The 19,795-nt window shown below is 36.4% G+C and overlaps 1 protein-coding gene across 1 annotated transcript; it reads left to right on the top strand.

The window, feature by feature from the left end:
* The first annotated feature begins 1,792 nt into the window (after positions 1-1,792).
* On the top strand, positions 1,793-19,302 carry LOC125652053 (DNA replication licensing factor mcm5-A-like). Its single transcript, XM_048880957.2, has 15 exons — positions 1,793-1,989; positions 5,538-5,664; positions 5,765-5,893; positions 6,142-6,314; positions 6,437-6,592; positions 11,466-11,547; positions 13,028-13,287; positions 13,446-13,626; positions 13,801-13,941; positions 14,121-14,297; positions 14,708-14,823; positions 14,915-15,043; positions 16,529-16,671; positions 18,091-18,218; positions 19,023-19,302. The coding sequence occupies exons 1-15, from the start codon at positions 1,835-1,837 to the stop codon at positions 19,122-19,124; spliced, it is 2,199 nt and encodes a 732-aa protein (XP_048736914.2). The 5' UTR covers positions 1,793-1,834; the 3' UTR covers positions 19,125-19,302.
* Positions 19,303-19,795: the final 493 nt, after the last annotated feature.

Below are 19,795 nucleotides of genomic sequence, written 5' to 3'. Positions count from 1 at the left end.
CTGATATTCCTTCAATTTTGTCTTGATGGTGTGATGTTGGGCCATCACATGTATATTGGGCATCTTCCATGCTTTTTTCTCTTAAGGCATCCAGAAGACAGCTGTCTTTGTTCCATTGAGTCCTACCAAAGAGCATGGCATAATCTATAATTATAAGCCCATGTACATTGTAATTCAAAGTTCTTGCAAGTTTCTTGAGGGAAGATGTGATGTACCATTTTTCTGCCCTGAATATTTAGATCCCTCACTTCAAACTAGCAAAAATGATAAATGTTATGTAGCAAACCAAAAACAAAGTCTTTCTTGCAGAATTGTGGCATCATTAGATATAGTTCAGCATTATCAACAAACATGGCAATTTGTTTAGTAGGTGTTCCATACTCCAGTGGTGGGTGTAGGGGAGGGGGTGCAACCTCCATTCCGGTTGTACATTTTCAACAAAAAATGGCCATAGTGAGTCTGCAACCCACCCCCTTCTTTGGGCATAAAATTTACCACCTGAGATTGCAACAACCCCCCCCCCCCCCTCACTTGGCAAACTCTGGATCCCGTTTTCTACAGCCATCTCTCTGCCAATATTGACCAAGATTTTTGTGTAAAATAGTATTATTAATTTTAGTAATTAGTTGATAAACTGTATATGTTTTTATTGATGGGGAAGGGGTACGTGTCTGTAGGCTGGTTTTTTTTTTTTAAATTGTATTTTTTGTGTGCGTTTTTTTTTCCAACATGGATGAACTGTATACTGTTACTAGTAAATAGCACCATGTTTGTAGTAATACTGAAAAATGATTGATATGCAACAACATACCAAGAGCACAATCATTTTTCTTTTAGTTACTTTTAAGTAACTAAAAGATAAAGCTTTTAAGTAACTAAAAGATAAAGAAATTAAAATTTGAAAATGAGTAATTTTGACTTATCATCTCAGAATTCAATATTGTTCATGCAGTACAATTTAAAGTTTATGTATAACATTCTGTAAACTATTCAGTATTTTAGGTAGCAGGGGACAGTTTCGGACTATAGGCCCGGTCAACTTTTTCAAAAAATGGAATTACCCTGTATTTGAAGTGATATTACATGTGTAAAAATGTATACAATAATTTTAGGATGCATGTCAAATGTAGCTGAGTGCTTAGTAAAAATGTTGATTTACAACATGTAGGTGTCACCATGATTCCTAGCATATAGATGGGTGCAAATACGAAACTAAGACACGTGGTCAGTTGCTGAAGAAATTCCGGTGAAAACATGCAGGGTCTAGCAAAAGGTCTGTAGCTGTGAGGGAAGGTGGATGGCCCCATATGAGAGGTAGATTTTTGAGAAGGGCAGATAGGGTTCTTGATTGTGCACAGTGTCTAAATCCCCATGTTTGGTACTGTGATGGTGTGGGGGTGGTGCGGATTAGCCCAAATGAGGGAAAATCAAAGCAAAAAAGGGGAACCTGCTCAGAGCATGTTTTGTGCACCAGCACCAGTATTTATAGATTACATGTAATTTAGGGTCATAATTTATTAACTACACTAATATGAAATACAAGTATTGACATAAAAGGGAAATATGATTTTTCATTAGTCTGTCATAATCTGACTTTGGTGTATACCCCCTATCCACATGTTTCAAAACCAAAGAAACTGTCCCCTGCCACCTTAGATTTCAAACTCTTATCAACTGTCTTGACAAAGTATTTCAATCGTATTTCTGCAACTTTGACTTTCCGACATGATCAAGTACGACTTAGCTTTTTTTCGGAACTCATCTGATTTTTACGTCGTCAAAAATATCCGCCAAAGTTTCGCGCCAATTTGTAAACACGTGAACAAAACAAAAGATGGCAGGGTTCGACGAAGGTGGAGTTTTCTTCAGCGATAACTTTGGATCTGAGGAGCAAACAGACGATAATCAAATCAACAGACAACAAGTGAAGAAACGTTTGAAAGATTTCATCCGTCAGTTTCACGAGGGAAACTTTTCTTACACTTACAGGTCTGTATATTTTACAGTGGTGCGGATGGAGTGAATTCTGTTAGATTGTGGCAGATAAATTTAACAAATTGTAAATATTTGTTTATTAGAATAGTGGTAGGAACTTTCAAATTCCAGAGACATTTAATTATGTGTGTGTGTCTAGAAATTTTTATGTTAATCGACACAGTAATGCAATATTGATTTGCACAAGTGTTGTTTAAAATCAAAAGGAAGACGGCCATTGTGACGATGTATTATAATTATTCCTCCTAACTGACTCAATCAATTTATTCAAGACAGATTACATGATTGTATTTAATAATTGAATCTTTATTTGAATAAAACATGAAAATACTATGGGATAAGTAACATTATTATCTAGTTTGTCCCATAAGAGAGCTTTATTTTTGCGTTGAGAGTATTTTGTCACAAGACTTGTGCAATTTTGCATAAATAATGTTTTGTGATCAAATGAAGGTTATTTTACGGCTATTTCAAGTACCGGTTATCAATTTCTACTCGCTTCAGTTTTCTTGCACAGCTGTGAAGTCTTTCAAAATGTTTGCAAAGTTTCAGTCAAGAATTATCAGACACCTGAAGTATGAATATTACTACCCCCCCCCCTTTGATATTTTTTTGTGTGTGACAATAATTTCTCTGAAATGTGTGAATTCCCTGTCTATCTCACCCCTCTTTCAATTTATGTAATCGTTTCATGCTTTTTGTAAGCTTTAGAGATTGGCCTTCTACCGATACAATAAAATAAGGTATGACAGCGATTTTTTTCTACCCACTGGTACCGGTACCCATTCGATTGGGAAAAATAGCGTCAAAATCGAACAAATTGGGACTTTTCTATAAATGTTTCAGCAAATGATTTTAACTAAAAGAAAAGAAAAAAAGAGAACAAAACAAGAACTATTCATCTCTTTACAAACTTTTTACGGTAATATTTGCTGTTGTGAGACATAAGGAATCGCTGTAAGATTGTTTTAGAATCGCTGTAGCTCTACAAAACACGCGCACTGCCATTATCTGTACTTTCGATTTAATACCGGAAGTGAACATTTTAGTTAACTTGTACAACGTTTCAGACTAAGTAAATTACGATGTCAGTGGTCTATTTTTCGGAAAGTAATTTGGGAATTTTTAATCTCAAAATTGGAAAAATCAACGGTTTTTGGCATTGGGAATGGTACCGTTTATCGGTACCAGTTATATAAGGAAAAAAATCACTGTATGAAACAAAAATTTGTAAACAAACAGGGGTCCCCAGTTTTGGGGCACATTTTCCAAGTAATTACAGTGTTACCTAAGGAATTCTGGCGAGCGGCAGGTCTGGGAGATGTCATACTAAGTTACAAGTCTCTTCACTCAAAACCCATCTCATCTCTTTTATTTGTCATAATCTTGCGTGCATTGATTGAACAGGGCTTCCTCTCTTCCACTGGCAGCCAAGAAGGAGGTAGCAGAGTACGAATTTATATTGTGTCGTGTGATTGGTCCGTGTATAATCCAGAGACCATTCGGATGATCCCAAGACAAAACAATGTCTTTGCGAACCAATCGCATGGCGCGTGCAAGAAATTCGAACTCTGTGGCCTTTTTGGCTGTCAGTGGAAGAGAAGAAGCCCTGTCCGGTCAATGTACGCAAGATTGTGACAAATAAAAGAGATGAGATGGGTTTTGAGTGAAGAGACTTGTAACTTACTATGACATCTCCCAGACCTGCCGCTCGCCAGAATTCCTTAGGTAACACTGTAATTACTTGGAAAATGTGCCCCAAAACTGGGGACCCCGTTTGTGTACAAATTTTTGTTTCATACCTTGTGTAATATATTATACCGGTAGAAGGCCAATCTCTAAAGCTTACAAAAAGCATGAAATGATTACATAAATTGAAAGAGGGATGAGATAGACAGGGAATTCACACATTTCAGAGAAGTTTTTGCCACACCAAAAAAATATCCAAAAGGTAGTAATATCCATACTTCAGGTGCCTGAGGAATTGTGTGCTACTAAGATATTAGCTGCAATAATAAAGCCCTCTCTGATTTTTCTTTTTTTGGGGTGAGAGGGCTACAACTCCTTAGGATCTCTGTAATGGTGCAAATGCGGGAGTAATTCACTCCCGCAACATTTTCGATCATTCTAAACATTTACTGACTTTACGTAAATAAAATGATATTCTATGTTTCTTAGTCAATATATAAATTCATAGCCCGCAACTTACAATTTATGAGGCTCTATTGTACCGTTTTCAACAATTTTGATATTTTCCAATTTCTCGATTCCTTTTTGTGCGCCATGTTTGATGTACTGAAGATTCAACTTCCGATTGTCAAGTTATTTGCATATGCCTTATAAGGTAGTATTTACTAGGGGTGAATCGATATATCGAAATGTACCAGTATACGCCTGTCCAGCGATATACGATAGTGTTTCGACGATACGAAATAATGTCGGGGTTAAAAATGGCCCTTTTAATAGTCAGGATCGAAGTTCATAATTTAAAAATGGCTTCTAACAGGAACACGATTCCTCAGACTTTACATTGTGACATTGGAGTTTCCTCGGACTTTAAATCCCCGTTTTTACATTGTGACACATCGAAGATTTCTCAGACTTTAATTCCCGCTTTTACATTGTGACATTGGAGTTTCCTCAGACTTTAATTTTCATTGTTTTATTATGAAATAAAAGATATCAAACCACTTCATTTTTTTTTTTTATTTTGATATTTTACTTTAGAAAATGCTTAACTACCTTGTATATCCAATATATCGGATATCGCATCAGAAAATATTGTATCGTATCAGAAAATATTGAGCAATACACACCCCTAGTATTTACATCGATGAACAAGTACGGAGGAGAAAGCTATTTCGTCGGTATTGAAAGAGTTTAGATTTAATATAAATTTAAGTTTAAAAGGGAACAGCAGAGTGTAAACTCTTTCTGCAAGTATATAATTTTCCTTTCTTTTGTGGGAGTGGCTCAAGTAACTGCATTTTTGTGCAGATTGTCAATGTTTAAAATTTTTCAGTAGATCAACCTACAAGATCTCGCAATAACAAGCATGGCGGAGCAGAGAAATTTTGCATGCTGTACTTGATGTTTAATGAAAACCACCTTTATTAGACATGCCCAAGCACAAAGTTGATACTTCAAGTTGACAATGTTAGATCTTTTTTTTTTAAAAAAATTCCGGACAACTGAAGATGAATTTCGGACAAGTAAATATCTTTTTCCCTTGTCTGAATGGACAAATAGGAAAAAAAGTTCATGTTGAGCCCTGAGGGCTACAGTATTGCAGCTACTAAGATTTTCATCTTGCAGTGTTTGCAACCAAAAAAACCCAATTTTTTTTTCATACTAATGTAAACCAGTTAATATTAAGGAATGTTTATCTACCTACTAAAGGTGAGTGTTTGTGCTAAATCCATATGTTCTCTCTCTAGTTTAGTTGTGTACAACCTGTTAACAACATTTGATTGCAAATAATTAAGGAATTTTTGATGAAAATTTAAAGAATGGACTTTCAAGACAGAATTATTTATATATAGAGACCAGCTGAAACGCAATTACAACTTGGGACAATATTGGCTAGATGTTGAAATAGAGGATGTCTCCAGTTTTGATGAAGCTCTGGCAGAAAAGTTGTCCAAGCTTCCTACAGAACACCTGCCTTTGGTTAGTGTCTATAATACATGAATTAAAATAAATGCCATGTAAAATAGAAAATAGTAGTGCTGAACAATTAGATTTATTGTTTATTTCTTCAATGTTAAAGTTTGAGGATGCTGCCAAAGAAGTTGCTGATGAAGTAACACGCCCTCGACCAGAAGGAGAAGAGGATGTCTACGATATTCAGGTCATGTTGTCATCGAATGCCAACCCCTGTGGACTGCGAGACCTCAAGGTTTGAGTACATCTAGTTATCTTTTCTAATCTTCCTGCTCCAAAGATTCAAGATCAGGCAGCATGTTATCTGTTTTTCTCCGCAACTTTAACCTTGGTTGAAACATGCAAGACAGAAATTTGAAATGAAATATCGCGGTTTTTTATAGTCAACATCGTATTTGTCTCATTTGAACTTTGCCATGCTATGATATTGACTACGCGTCCTCTCTGTATATCTTACTGTTAAGTTGAAATGAACTTTTTCAGTCCGCACAGATGGCAAAGCTGGTTAAGATCCCAGGAATTATTATAGCAGCATCGGCCATCAAAGCTAAAGCCACCCGACTGACAATTCAATGCAGGAGCTGTAAGAACACACTGAATAACATCCCAGTGAATCCTGGTCTGGAGGGGTACGCACTGCCAAGGAAATGCAACACGTAAGTACACATTGTGTTGTCAAAATGCTCTCTGTGTTTCTTCTTATTCTGTTTGAATGATATTTGCATTATATATCAAAATATTTTATTAAAGTGACATTATCACCAACATATGTTAACAGTGAACAAGCCGGAAGACCTAGGTGTCCAGTGGACCCATTTTACATTGTTCCGGACAAGTGCAAGTGTGTCGATTTCCAGGTCCTTAAACTGCAGGAGGCTCCAGAGGCTGTGCCAAATGGAGAAATGCCAAGACATATGCAGCTATATTGTGACAGGTAAGGCCAAAAGAAAAATGTTGGTTTCCATTTTCCCTACCTACCCTTAAAAAAATTCTACCGACCCTAACACATTTTTCTCCATTCCCGCAGATGTTTCAAATGTCATTACTACAACAAGAGTATATTTATGGACTTATTTACCAAGTTATTTATTATGCACTAATACTAGACAGATTCCAAAACACATGAACAATTTTTACTTACAGTAAAGTGAAGAAATGTATTGATTCATCATATAAATTTTATTTGATTACTAAATAATCACTTTATTTTATGCATGGTAAAATACTAAATCATTAGAAAATCCAAAACTACCTACCTACCGACCCATAAAAATTTTGAGGTGAAAGTGGAAACCAACATATCTTTTTTTTTGGCCTAAGGAGGGTGTTGGTATAATAGTATCAGGGTAGAAATGTAAGAGATGGTTTTTTCATTGTCCTGCTTTGTACGGCAAACACATTGGGATCATTGTATACCACAAATTATCCTCTTAAGTGATTTGCATATAGTCGGACCTCATTATCTCGGAACTGGATGGGACGGAGAAAATGTCAAAATATGTGAGGATTCGAGATATTGAGGCTAAAATGAAAGAATAAATGGTTAGGACCTCTGAATCATTTCAATATATCCATTGTATTCAAGGTATTGAAATTCGAGATACCAAAGTACAACTGTTTTTTTGGGGGTTTTTTTTATTCCATGCAACGACTTGCGGAAGGTAAAATGTGTTTGATCTGTCAGTCCTGTTCTTGTAAGTGTAACTTCTCTGAAACTGCTCAACAAAATTTCATGAAACTTCGTGTACTAGTGAATGAGGACATGCTGTGTAAAAGTGCATATTTGTAGGAAATTTTAATTTGATTTTTGGGAGTTTTGTCCCCTTTGAACTTCTAAATTTAGCCAAAATTATATACATGTATATATATATATCGGCGATTTTTTTCTACCCATGGGTACTGGTACAGGTACCCATTCAATTGTGAAAAATAGCGTCAAAATCGAACAAATTGGGCATTTTCTACCAATGTATTGGCAAATGATTTCAACTTAAAGAAAAGAAAAAAGACAACAAAACAAGAAGTATTCATCTCTTTACGAACCCATTTACAGTAATATTTGCTGTGTGAGACATAAGGAATCATTATAATTATATGCGGGTGTTTTATAGGTAGTCGGGTTCGAATATCATTTGTATTGGTCACGTGGTGAAGGCATATAAATAGGCGAACATGTGTTTGTGCGGCATTCTAAGCACGCTCGCTAGCTCTACGTACAGGTAAATTTTATACACTACAAAAACTCTATGGCTGAAAGTGACCATTGCATGGAAACTCCGGGAGAAGAATTTGGTTTATATAATGAAGAGGCCGTTTCTTTATTCAGTTCTTCACTGAACAAAGCTTTAAAAAGGCAGAGCAATGTTATTGTGAGCACTATAACGGGCCTTACAGAAAAGTTGACAAAAAGCAACGCGGGGAAAAACGTGCCGCACGTGGAGGAACCAACAGTTTCAGTTAACGGGTCACCAGGATTCGAATTCAAACACGAGGGACACAAGATTCAGTTTAACTTTAATCAAGCAAGATATTCCAAGTTGTCAGAGCTAGGAAAGTTGATTCAGGAGTGTGATTTTCAGAAAGCAGCAGACATCGTAAAAGAGGAACAAGCAGCAATACTTCAAAGAAACAAGATTTTAAAGATTGCAGACCGGCACGGATGGGATACCGTGAGTGAATACCTTGACGACCCCTTAGCGGACGACACCGAAGATGCTACTAAGCTTCGTTACGCTGTTAGTCGTGCTGCTAGGAAACGCTCCTATCGAAGCAAAAATCACAGATAGTCAAGTGGTAAGGTATGATCATATGGATGATCAACAAGGTTCCATGAACCACATGGCATATCTTGCATGGCACCATGTGCATAATGAATTCTAGAGCAGTATTTTGAGCACCATGTGCATATACCTTATGAGCTACATATGAAATTGTAAACAAAGCACCATGTGCGTTTTCTTGTGTATACTAAGAGAATTTTGAATTGAAACGAAGTGGGATTTTGTGAGCTAAATATGAATTAGAGATAAGGCACCATGTGCGTTTTCAGAAAATCAAATGTAATTGAATGGGGCATGCATGAACTATATCTTAAGTCTCAAGGTGGAAAGTTGTGGGACAACTTTGCAGTAAGGTATCTGGATTAGTATGCCGGAGGTACCAGGTTCAAATCTCATGATGGATTGGATTTTTAAACCAAAATGGAAATCTTCAATGTTTTGGCCTCTGATTTGGAATGCAAAGCAAAACAATTTTCATTATTTTGTAAAAGGATTTATTGAGTATAATAATCCAAAAAATTTTTTTTCAAAGCTGAATCAGATATAAACAGTATTTTTGCGGCATATAAGCTTGCTAGTAATGTTCTAGTGCTGAGAGTTGATTTTAGATAGATCATATGGATGATCAACAAGGTTCCATGAACCACATGGCATATCTTGCATGGCACCATGTGCATAATGAATTCTAGAGCAGTATTTTGAGCACCATGTGCATATACCTTATGAGCTACATATGAAATTGTAAACAAAGCACCATGTGCGTTTTCTTGTGTATACTAAGAGAATTTTGAATTGAAACGAAGTGGGATTTTGTGAGCTAAATATGAATTAGAGATAAGGCACCATGTGCGTTTTCAGAAAATCAAATGTAATTGAATGGGGCATGCATGAACTATATCTTAAGTCTCAAGGTGGAAAGTTGTGGGACAACTTTGCCTGTCCTGTTTTTTGGTTAAAGCACTATTTACAACTTGCAGGTATTACTGAAAAACCTGACGATTTCATCTTTCGATCTATACGTTTTTACAAGTCATCAAAACGTTATAAGCTTTGCGAGATTAACAAACCCATTTCTTATACTAGAGCACGAGAAATACTACTTAGTGCTTTATCGTCCATTGGTTTGAATTCAAAGTTGTTTGGTTTACACAGTCTACGAAGTGGCGGCGCTACTTCAGCGGCTTCAAGCGGCGTAAGTGACAGGTTGTTAAAAATTCATGGTCGATGGAAATCGGATTTTTCAAGGGACAACTACATTAAAGATTGTGTGCAAAAGCAACTTCATGTTACCAAAATTTGAACATATGAAAGGTTTATATATTGTTCACTTTTGTTTATATAATTAATAACAAATGTGTTACTTCCGCCATTAGATTTTTCTCTCTTTGTTTTTCTAAGTGCTAGTGAGCTGCCATCCTACTTATACTATATAGTTTCTTGTTTTTTGGTAATTAGCATCTAATTAATTTATATTCGGACGAACAAAGTGAGGGAGAATATAATTATAATTATATGCGGGTGTTTTATAGGTAGTCGGGTTCGAATATCATTTGTATTGGTCACGTGGTGAAGGCATATAAATAGGCGAACATGTGTTTGTGCGGCATTCTAAGCACGCTCGCTAGCTCTACGTACAGGTAAATTTTACAATATTTATATGGCGGATAGTAACCATTTATCAGATGACATTAATCTGTGTATATATTGATGTGTATTAACATGAGTAGTTTTGTTTGCGATATATTTCTTAAGGACATTACGAGTGATGAATAAAGTGCTAGTGAGCTGCCATCCTACTTATACTATATAGTTTCTTGTTTTTTGGTAATTAGCATCTAATTAATTTATATTCGGACGAACAAAGTGAGGGAGAATATAATCGTAGCTCTACAAAACGCGCACTGCCATGATCTGTACTTTCGATTTAATACCGTAAGTCAACATTTTAGTTAACTCGTACAATGTTTCAGACTAAGAAAATTGCGATTTCAGCAGTCTATTTTTCGGCAAGTGAATTGGGAATTTTTAGTCTTAAAATTGGGAAAAATCAATGGTTTTTGGCATTGGGAATGGTACCGTTTATCGGTACCAGTTATATAAGGGGGAAAACCGCTGTGTATATATATATATATATATATATATATATACACACTACTGAACCAGTTTGTCGGTGAAACTTCTCTGGAACCGCTGAACAGAATTTCATGTTACTTTGTATTTGATATAAATATACTGTGTAGATGTGGATAATTACGGAAAACTCTGATTTAATTTTTCTTTACCTTGAGGTTTGTTCTACTTTGGAAAACTTCAACCTTGGCTATTTAACAATTTATTGTTAATGCTTTCATATTTCACATGTGTATTCCTTGTGACAAGGCCTTCATATTTCACATGTGTATTCCTTGTGACGAGGCCTTCATATTTCACGTGTGTATTCCTTGTGACGAGGCCTTCATATTTCACGTGTTTTCCTTGTGACAAGGCCTTCATATTTCACAAACCTCTCTTGCTCTTAAACATTTTATGGAGCTGGAGTTCACATTTAGGGAAACAATTGAAATGGTATATATTGTCTCATATTTACTATATTACATTGTTTACTCCAGAAATTTAGAAATGAGTGGGCAAATCAAAATCAACCCCCCCCTATATCCATCACTGTCTTTTCAAAAAAAAAACTTTCTATTTTGATGACTACCCTCATTGAATCTTAAAGTCACTGTTAATTTGTATTTATAACCTGCCATTTTAACAAAGCACTCAAAAGATTTGTTAATTGCATTGTAAAATTCAAATCTATGCGGACTGTATACATATCCAGATTTCGAACCCAAAAAATGATATATGTACATGATTAAGCCCCCCAAGAAAGATATTTTGAAAGGGTTTATAATAGATAGTAGGGATTTCCACAATCCTGAGCTCTGGTGTTGCTGTCTGATCCTAAATATAGGTATTCGTAATGAGGGATCATTGAAATCAAATTGTTTTTACCTATGAAGTACATGTACATTTTATTTTTAGATACATGTGTGATAAAGTTGTACCTGGTAACAGAGTAACTGTGGTGGGAATATATTCAATCAAAAAGACAGGAAAACCCACTGTAAGTACAATCATTTGAATGTGTGGATGATTTCACACCCATTCCAACTAAAGCTCTTAATTTTATAACGCCAGAAAGGCGGAGTATGAATCCATCAGAAATTTTCTGTACTTTTTAGCTTACCTGAACCGAAGGTTCAAGTGAGCTTTTCTGATCTCTTTTTGTCCGTCATCTGTCTGTTAAACTTTTCACATTTTCGACTTCTTCTCCAGAACCACTGGGCCAATTTCAACCAAACATGGCCAAAAGCATCCTTGGGTGAAGGGCTTTCAAGTTTGTTCAAATGAAGGGCCATGTCCCTTTCAAAGGGGAGATAATCACAAAAATGCAAAAATAGGGTGGGATCATTTGAAAATCTTCTTCTCAAGAACCACTGGGCCAGAAGAGCTGAAATTTACCTGAAAGCTTCCTGACATATTGCAGATTCAAGTTTGTTCAAATCATGGCCCCCGGTGGTAGGAATGGGCCCCCAGGGGGGGGATCTAAGTTATACATACAAATATAGGGAAAAACTTTAAAAATCTTCTTCTCAAGAACCACTAAGCCATGAAAGCTTCCTGACATAATGCAGATTCAAGTTTGTTAAAATCATGGGCCCCTGGGGTTGGATGGGGCCACAATAGGGGATCAAAGTTTTACATACAAATATATAGCAAAAATCTTTAAAAATCCTCTTCTCAAGAACCACTGAGCCAGAAAAGCTGATTTTTACATGAAAACTTTCTGACATAGTGCAGATTCAAGTTTCTTCAAATCATGGCCCACGGGGATAGGATGGGGCCCCAAGGGGGGATCAAAGTTTTACACACAAATATATAGGGAAAAACTTTAAGAATCTTCTTCTCAAGAACCACTAAGCCAGAAAACCTGAGATTCACATGAAAGCTTCCTGACATAATGCAGATTCAAGTTTGTTCAAATCATGGCCCCCGGGGGTAGGATGGGGCCACAAGGGAGATCAAAGTTTTACATACAAATATATAGGGAAAAAGCTTTAAAAATCTTCTTCGGGCCAAAGAAGTTGACGTAGTGCAGATTCAAGTTTTTTCAAATCATGGCCCCCGGGGGTAGGATGGGGCCACAAGGGAGATCAAAGTTTTACATACAAATATATAGGGAAAAAGCTTTAAAAATCTTCTTCGGGCCAAAGAAGTTGACATTTACATGAAAGCTTTCTGACATAGTGTAGATTCAAGTTTGCAAAGGGTAGTTTGGGCCATAATAGGGACTAAGGTTTTACATGCAAATATATATGGAAAGTCTTCAGATATGGGCCAAGGTGACTCAGGTGAGCGATGTGGCCCATGGGCCTCTTGTTTTGACATTTTATACACAAGTAACAAATTCAGTGCTGCGGTTGGGAATGCTATTAAAAGATGAGATTCGTTAGATAAGACACTTATTAATTTTGTCATTTTTCTGATCACAACGTCATGAAGTTCCAGGACATATAAGTTGAATTGCATTCCGATCTTTGTAGAAAGGAGGTGGCAGAGACAAAGTGAATGTTGGAATCCGAAGCCCGTACTTCCGGGTCCTGGGGATCAAGGTGGACAGTGATGGGTCAGGAAGAGGAGGGGCAGCCCCCATCAGCCCCACAGATGAGGAAGAGTTCAGAAGGATGGCTAATGATCCTAACATTTATGAAACTATAGCCAGAAGTATTGCACCATCTATTTATGGTAGTCTGGATATCAAAAGGGCTATTTCATGCCTCTTGTTTGGAGGTTCTAGAAAGAGGTTAGTTGGGCATATGCTGGTACTTGCACTTGTATTTATGATGCTAGTCAATATTGTAGGATTATCCGAATTTTAACACCATATACATAGTTCACATTAAAAGGTCATTCTTTATCTGTGTACAAGTCATGTGTCAGGTGTTTAATTTTTCTCTCCAGACTACCAGATGGTTTGATGAGAAGAGGTGATGTTAATCTCCTGATGTTAGGAGACCCAGGTACAGCCAAATCTCAGCTTCTGAAGTTTGTTGAGAGGTGCTCTCCTATCGGTGTGTACACGTCTGGCAAAGGTAGCAGTGCAGCTGGTCTGACCGCCTCGGTCATGAGGGATCCCCAAACGGTAGGCTTAACAGAAAAGTTTGTTTGATTCATATGCATTTAGAATACATTTCTAAAGGTGCTCCGACTGTGTGTTTGACGGTTGTGAAGAACTATATAGGGAAAATTTCCACGGAAGAGATTTCAAGCAAGTTTATGTCAACAGTTAAAATAACTGTCTTTGTAAAACTTTTAGAGAAACTTTGTAATGGAGGGAGGAGCAATGGTATTAGCCGATGGGGGAGTGGTGTGTATTGACGAGTTTGACAAAATGAGAGAAGACGACAGAGTTGCCATTCACGAAGCTATGGAACAACAGACCATATCAATTGCAAAGGTATTCGAGAATTATCTTGTTCAAAAGGAATTCTGTATTTTCTTAGTTGGTTTATTTGTATTTAACTCTAAAAGTGCATTATACTAGTATATAAAAAAAGTGGTTAATTTTCTTGTGAAAAATTATTTGCACAGGTTTAACTATCGATGAATTGAAATTGATGAAAAGTTTGTTTCCAGGCTGGAATCACGACGACTTTGAACTCGAGGTGCTCGGTGCTGGCTGCAGCTAACGGTGTGTATGGACGTTGGGACGAGACCAAGGGAGAAGAGAACATTGACTTCATGCCCACCATTTTATCTCGATTTGATATGATATTTATTGTAAAAGATGAACACAATGAGGCCAGAGATATGGTGAGTTATTGAAATGGGAGTTCAGTGCATGTTAGATCCACTTTTCTAATGGCTCCACCACATGGAATACTACTTTTCACTCGCTAACCGTGCAGAAGAAGGTGAATGTCCCTAGCTTTAAGTGATGTATGCGTTACAGAGTCAGATACATGTACGTGACTGGTTTAAGTAGCTTGGAGGATGTTGAGAGGAAATTTTTCGCTAAACAAATGCTTGCATGTGTATGTTTGAAAATTCATGATACTAACTACTATAAAGTGAAAAAGAAAGGAAAATGTTAGTTATTTCAGAAGGTCTAAATTGTGACATAACAGTATATATCTTTGTTAGTTATTTAAGGTCTGTTGTAAAAAAAAAAAAAAAAAAAAAATTCTTTGCGACGTAATGGTTTCTATCTTTGTATTTTGTAGACTCTAGCAAAGCATGTCATGAATGTGCACTTAAATGCTCTCCAAATGACAGAAGAACATGCTGAAGGGGAAATTGACCTAAATACCCTGAAGAAGTACATTCAGTATTGTAGAACGTAAGTCAGTATGTTGGAAACAGCCTGCAAATTTATTAATGGTTGTGTTCAGCCAAAATAGGAACCAATGATTTAATATTAAATGTTGCAGGAAATGTGGTCCCCGTTTGTCTCCAGAAGCAGCAGAGAAACTGAAGAATAGATATGTTTTGATGAGGAATGGAGCTGGTGAATATGAAAAAGAAACTGGCAAGAAGATAACCATTCCCATCACTGTCAGGTACTTGAGAATCATACAGCTGATTTCTATTAGTTCCCTACTGTCTAAACTGAAGGTTACCTCTTTCTATGTCGGCAGTCTGTTACACTTGATTTTTCTGCCGATTTGCACTGTTTGTCTGTTCAGCCTAGTTTTCTAGACTTTCTTCATCATGCTTTGAATACTTTATTATCATTTACTTATTTTCACATTGTTCTGACCAGGGATCTAATATTTTCTACAATTTACAGTGGATCAAAGAGTAATGTTTTATAGCTTCTATCATGTACAAGGCTATGTTCACTTTCTCCTGGTACTTCAGTCTAACAGTCATTATTTTTGTATCATATACAACAATGACATTGGTCACATCGATGTGGAATATTTTTTCCATCTTTTTCCTCAATGCACAAGTTTTCTGCTTATTTGCCTTCTCCATACCATGCAGTACTTTAAGGGAAGGAGTTTGTAATTTGGAGCACTTACAATTTGGGGAGCTGGGGTGACATTTGTTTTTAACAAAAACTAATTATATTTAATCCCGTGGGGATCCGGGTTAGAATAGGTCCTCAGTACCCCTTGCTTGTCGTAGAAGGTGACTAAATGGTGCGGTCCTTCGGATGAGACCTTAAAAACCGAGGCCCTGTGTCACAGCAGTTGTGGCACGATAAAGATCCCTCCCTGCTCAAAGGCCATAAGTGCCGAGCATAGGCCTAAATTTTGCAGCCTTTCACCGACAGTGGTGACGTCTCCATATGAGTGAAATATCCTCGAGGGGGACGTTCAACAATAATCAATCAATCATTTAAATCATTCAAAATTGTTCAATCTCCAGTCATACATTGAATACCTTAAGAAATGTTTCTGGTATTTTACTTCTGAAAATTTTAGCAATACAGGTAGCTAGAAATTAGAGGTACATGTATATATTTGGGGGAGTTTTAGTCAGACATTTAGGTTGAAAGAATTGACTGAGACTGGGCTTGGACTTCATTGTTGTTTATATTCACTATATTTGAGATCACAACATTCTCAAGTGGTAAACTTGAGACTAATTTCAACAAGGAACCTGAAAAGTTTAGACATGCCATTAAAAATGGAGGGAAATTCAGTTAAATGTTTTAAGTTGAGAACTAAGTGGAGAAATTTTGTGATTTTGGTGACTTTAAATTCTGGTTATTGGGAGCATTACTTTAGAGTAAACAAGTTATCTATCAGTATTGGGAGAATCGGGGTAGAAATAAAAGGAAGGAATGGAGATGGTGGGACCATGATGAGATAGAGGGTCATGGACAGGAGTGGTGAATTGCACTGGGGAGAGTGTCGAGTCTGAGGGAAACAACTCTGTGCCTGGTCAAGTAGAGGGACACTCGCGGTTCACAGAGCAGTAGCCTCGGCTGAGTGGTAGTGATGACACCGAGGAGGGGTGTTCCATCACAATGTTTTACATGCTATACATTTTTTAATGAGACTTGAAGTTACTGACTGTTTTTATTTATGTAACAGGCAATTGGAAGCCATCATCAGAATGTCTGAATCTTTGGCCAAGATGAAGCTCAAACCATTTGCGTCGGAGAGGGAGGTGGATGAAGCCCTGAGGCTGTTCCAGGTGTCCACACTAGATGCTGCCATGTCAGGCAATCTGTCTGGTAAGATCACATGGAATGGGACTGACTTCTGGCTTCATGTAGATTTCAATTAAAATTAACTTTTATTACCCTTTAACGATCCATTATGAGAGGGGATATATATATATATATATATATATATATATATATATATATATATATACACACACATGTAGTAACAGGATCATTTGTGTGTGGGTGAGCATGTGGTTATATAACACGGAGCTTGTAGACACTCCACAAGCCACATTTTTTGCTCAACTGATTTGACACCTCCATACATGTCATCGTTAATGATAAAGGAAGAGCCCTTGATTTGGGGTCAAAAGCCAATACCACAAAAGGACTACATAGAAAAAGCTTGTAGACACTGTAAAAACCACAGACAGTCTACTCTACTTATATTGAAGTCATTTATCTTTTATATTGAAGTAAGAATAATTCCCCAGTAGCATTATTTACATGATGTAGCATTGGTTGTATTGAACGTTGGATATAATAAACAATTCAGGTTGGTCCCCAGAAGTTTAATATATCCGGAGTAGACTGTATTTTGCTCGATACACGATATGTATCAATAGAAAGAACCCAATTGAGTTTGGGGTCCAAAGGTCACAGTTACTACAGGACTAAATGTAAAGTCATATACAGCCAGAAGGCCTCTGCTAAAATTGTAAGTTTCATGATCTCTGGAACCGAGGTTCTTACTCCTAGTGATGATAAGCTTGGTTTATAATGTTTATGTGTAAAATATTTTAATAATAATGCTATTGATACTAAATTGAAACTATATGGATATTTAGAAGGAGCAGGTTGCCCTCTTATATAATTGTTACTTTCATATCTCCGGGTAATGGGTTTTGGTACCGTGGTAGACCAAAATGGTCATAATGATTATTGTCTTCATCATTTGAAAGACTTCTTTAATTCAGCTGATACTGTGTAAAAGCTAAATGCATATTTAGGAAAAGCAGAGTGTGCCAAAATTGTGAATTTTGCAATCCCAGGGTATTATTGATCTAGGGTTTGTCCCAAATAGTCATACAGTGTTAATGATAATTTACATTATGTAAACTATTTCATCAGTATGGGCACATTTTGGGGCATTTATGTTTTAAGAACACATCTTGTTTTATATTGCTTAGTACTGAATATTGGAAATTAGCATCGGTATCCAGAACAGGAATTTATTTTTTATAGATTCCATAGCCCTTGGGGCTAGTGATATTTTTAATTATTTCTCAGGTTACCACTTGTTTTAAGCCTCCATTCCAATTCCTGTTATTGAATTTTTCTCTGCATCTGTTCAAAACTATTTTCTACAAAAAAGTTCTGTATTTTCCAAGTTCTGTATTTCCCTTTTCATTAATATTGTATATAATGCAGCTTGGTTTTTGGATTTTGTTACAAGTGAATGAGTATGAATTCATTTTGATTCAGGTGTTGAAGGATTTACTACAGAAGAGGATCAGGAGCTATTGTCTAGAATAGAGAAACAGATCAAGAGACGATTTATTATTGGATCTCAAGTTTCCGAACATGCAATCATTCAGGACTTCACAAGACAGGTAAACTATGGTGACCAACAGGAAAGAATTCTGTTCATTGATTGTATGGCAGGAGTGCCATTAAGCAGTTGAAACTTTAACCTCATAACTTTTGAATTGTGTGAGTGATAGGGCTATCATATTTCATATGTGCATTCCTTGTGACAAGATGTTTCTTTTGACACTAAAGTATTAAACCTTATAATTTCGAAGGTTGACTTAACTTTAGAAAACCTAAACTAGGCAATATCTCCAGAACTGTTTAAAGTAGTAGGACTTTCATATTTTGTATATAGATTTGGTTCTGAAAGGCAAGCCCTTACATTTCACACCATGATTTTTGACATGGGTTTCACCTAAATTTCAAGACTTTAATCAAAACCTTGCTCATAACTTTTGAATAGTGAGCAGTCTTCACAACAATTTTATTTCATCACATGCCAGAAGGGCATGTAAGCCTATAATTTTACCAGCCCCTCTGAATTTATACATACCCTTCTCCAATTTCTTGACTGTCCTTGTGAATAAAAAAAACCCCGTATGTTTCTTGTTAATTTAGTACGTTTACTACACGTGTTCCAACTTCCTTTCAATATCTCATTTATTACGAAATACTTTCTCATGTAGTCTTTATGCCAGCCACCTGTTGTCTCCGTGGTCGTTCAGAGTCGAATCGAAAATTATTACACCCTGAAGTAGGCTTACTTTGTGCCTTGTGTTGTCCTTCTGACACCATTCACAAAAAATATCTCTGATCTTTTATTGTATATAGGCTGTTTTATTGAACAGCAGATATTTTACTGTATGTATGCTATCCTTTTTCAGAAATACCCAGAGAGATCCATTCAGAAAGTCTTGCATTTCATGTTGAGAAGAGGAGAGATTCAACACCGCATGCAGAGGAAAATGTTGTATCGAGTGAAGTGATGGATCGTGAATTCATTTATATGAAAAACATTACATTTCTAATGATACAATGGACTTTAAAATTTTAAGATGCAAGTATTGATGGGAATCGGTTAACTACATGTCTATGAATAGACTCTTGCTCCTGAATATGTAGTGATAAAATGTACAGATTAATAACATAAATTATATGTATGGACGTGGTGTTGAATATTTTGCATTTTGAAAGTCTGTGTTATACCAAGTCCTCTGGTTTGGACTAATAGTTGTCTGCAGATATGGATTTGCATGTATTCAGGATGACTGCAAATGTTGTAACCTTGATTGAGCAATACCAAAAATTTTAGATGAGCCGCCCTCGGAAGGAAGAGAACCAAATTGTCTCTGACAGTAAGATGGTCTGCTGCTCACACATAAAAATAAAGAAGTATGAAGGAAAATATTGTTGAATTAAAACTATCATTTTCTTATGAATTTAGAAGATATTAGTAAGTACAAAACTTGCATGTCATGTTGTTTGAATTCACTGCTGCCTAATAAATTCAAAATAGTTAATGCCAGTTGGTAATTATAACTTCGTGTATCTCTTTTCCTCCCACTTGCACATTGCCCTACTTCTCCCCCAGTGCATAATTAGGGGGCAAGATTAAAAGTTGAATGTCTTGACTAAAATGGTTTTCATTAACATTGTG

Source organism: Ostrea edulis, chromosome 5 (assembly GCF_947568905.1).
Source record: "Ostrea edulis chromosome 5, xbOstEdul1.1, whole genome shotgun sequence".
Taxonomy (NCBI): domain Eukaryota; kingdom Metazoa; phylum Mollusca; class Bivalvia; order Ostreida; family Ostreidae; genus Ostrea; species Ostrea edulis.
This window is presented reverse-complemented; position numbering and strand designations above follow the sequence as displayed.

What these genes read in the sequence shown, in the direction of transcription:
- LOC125652053 (XM_048880957.2), top strand. Translation starts at nt 1,835, where the DNA reads ATGGCAGGGTTCGACGAAGGTGGAGTTTTCTTCAGCGATAACTTTGGA. An exon ending in AACTTTTCTTACACTTACAG is followed by an intron (nt 1,990 to 5,537) that starts GTCTGTATATTT and finishes ATTTATATATAG; the next exon opens with AGACCAGCTGAAACGCAATT. An exon ending in TTCAGGACTTCACAAGACAG is followed by an intron (nt 18,219 to 19,022) that starts GTAAACTATGGT and finishes ATCCTTTTTCAG; the next exon opens with AAATACCCAGAGAGATCCAT.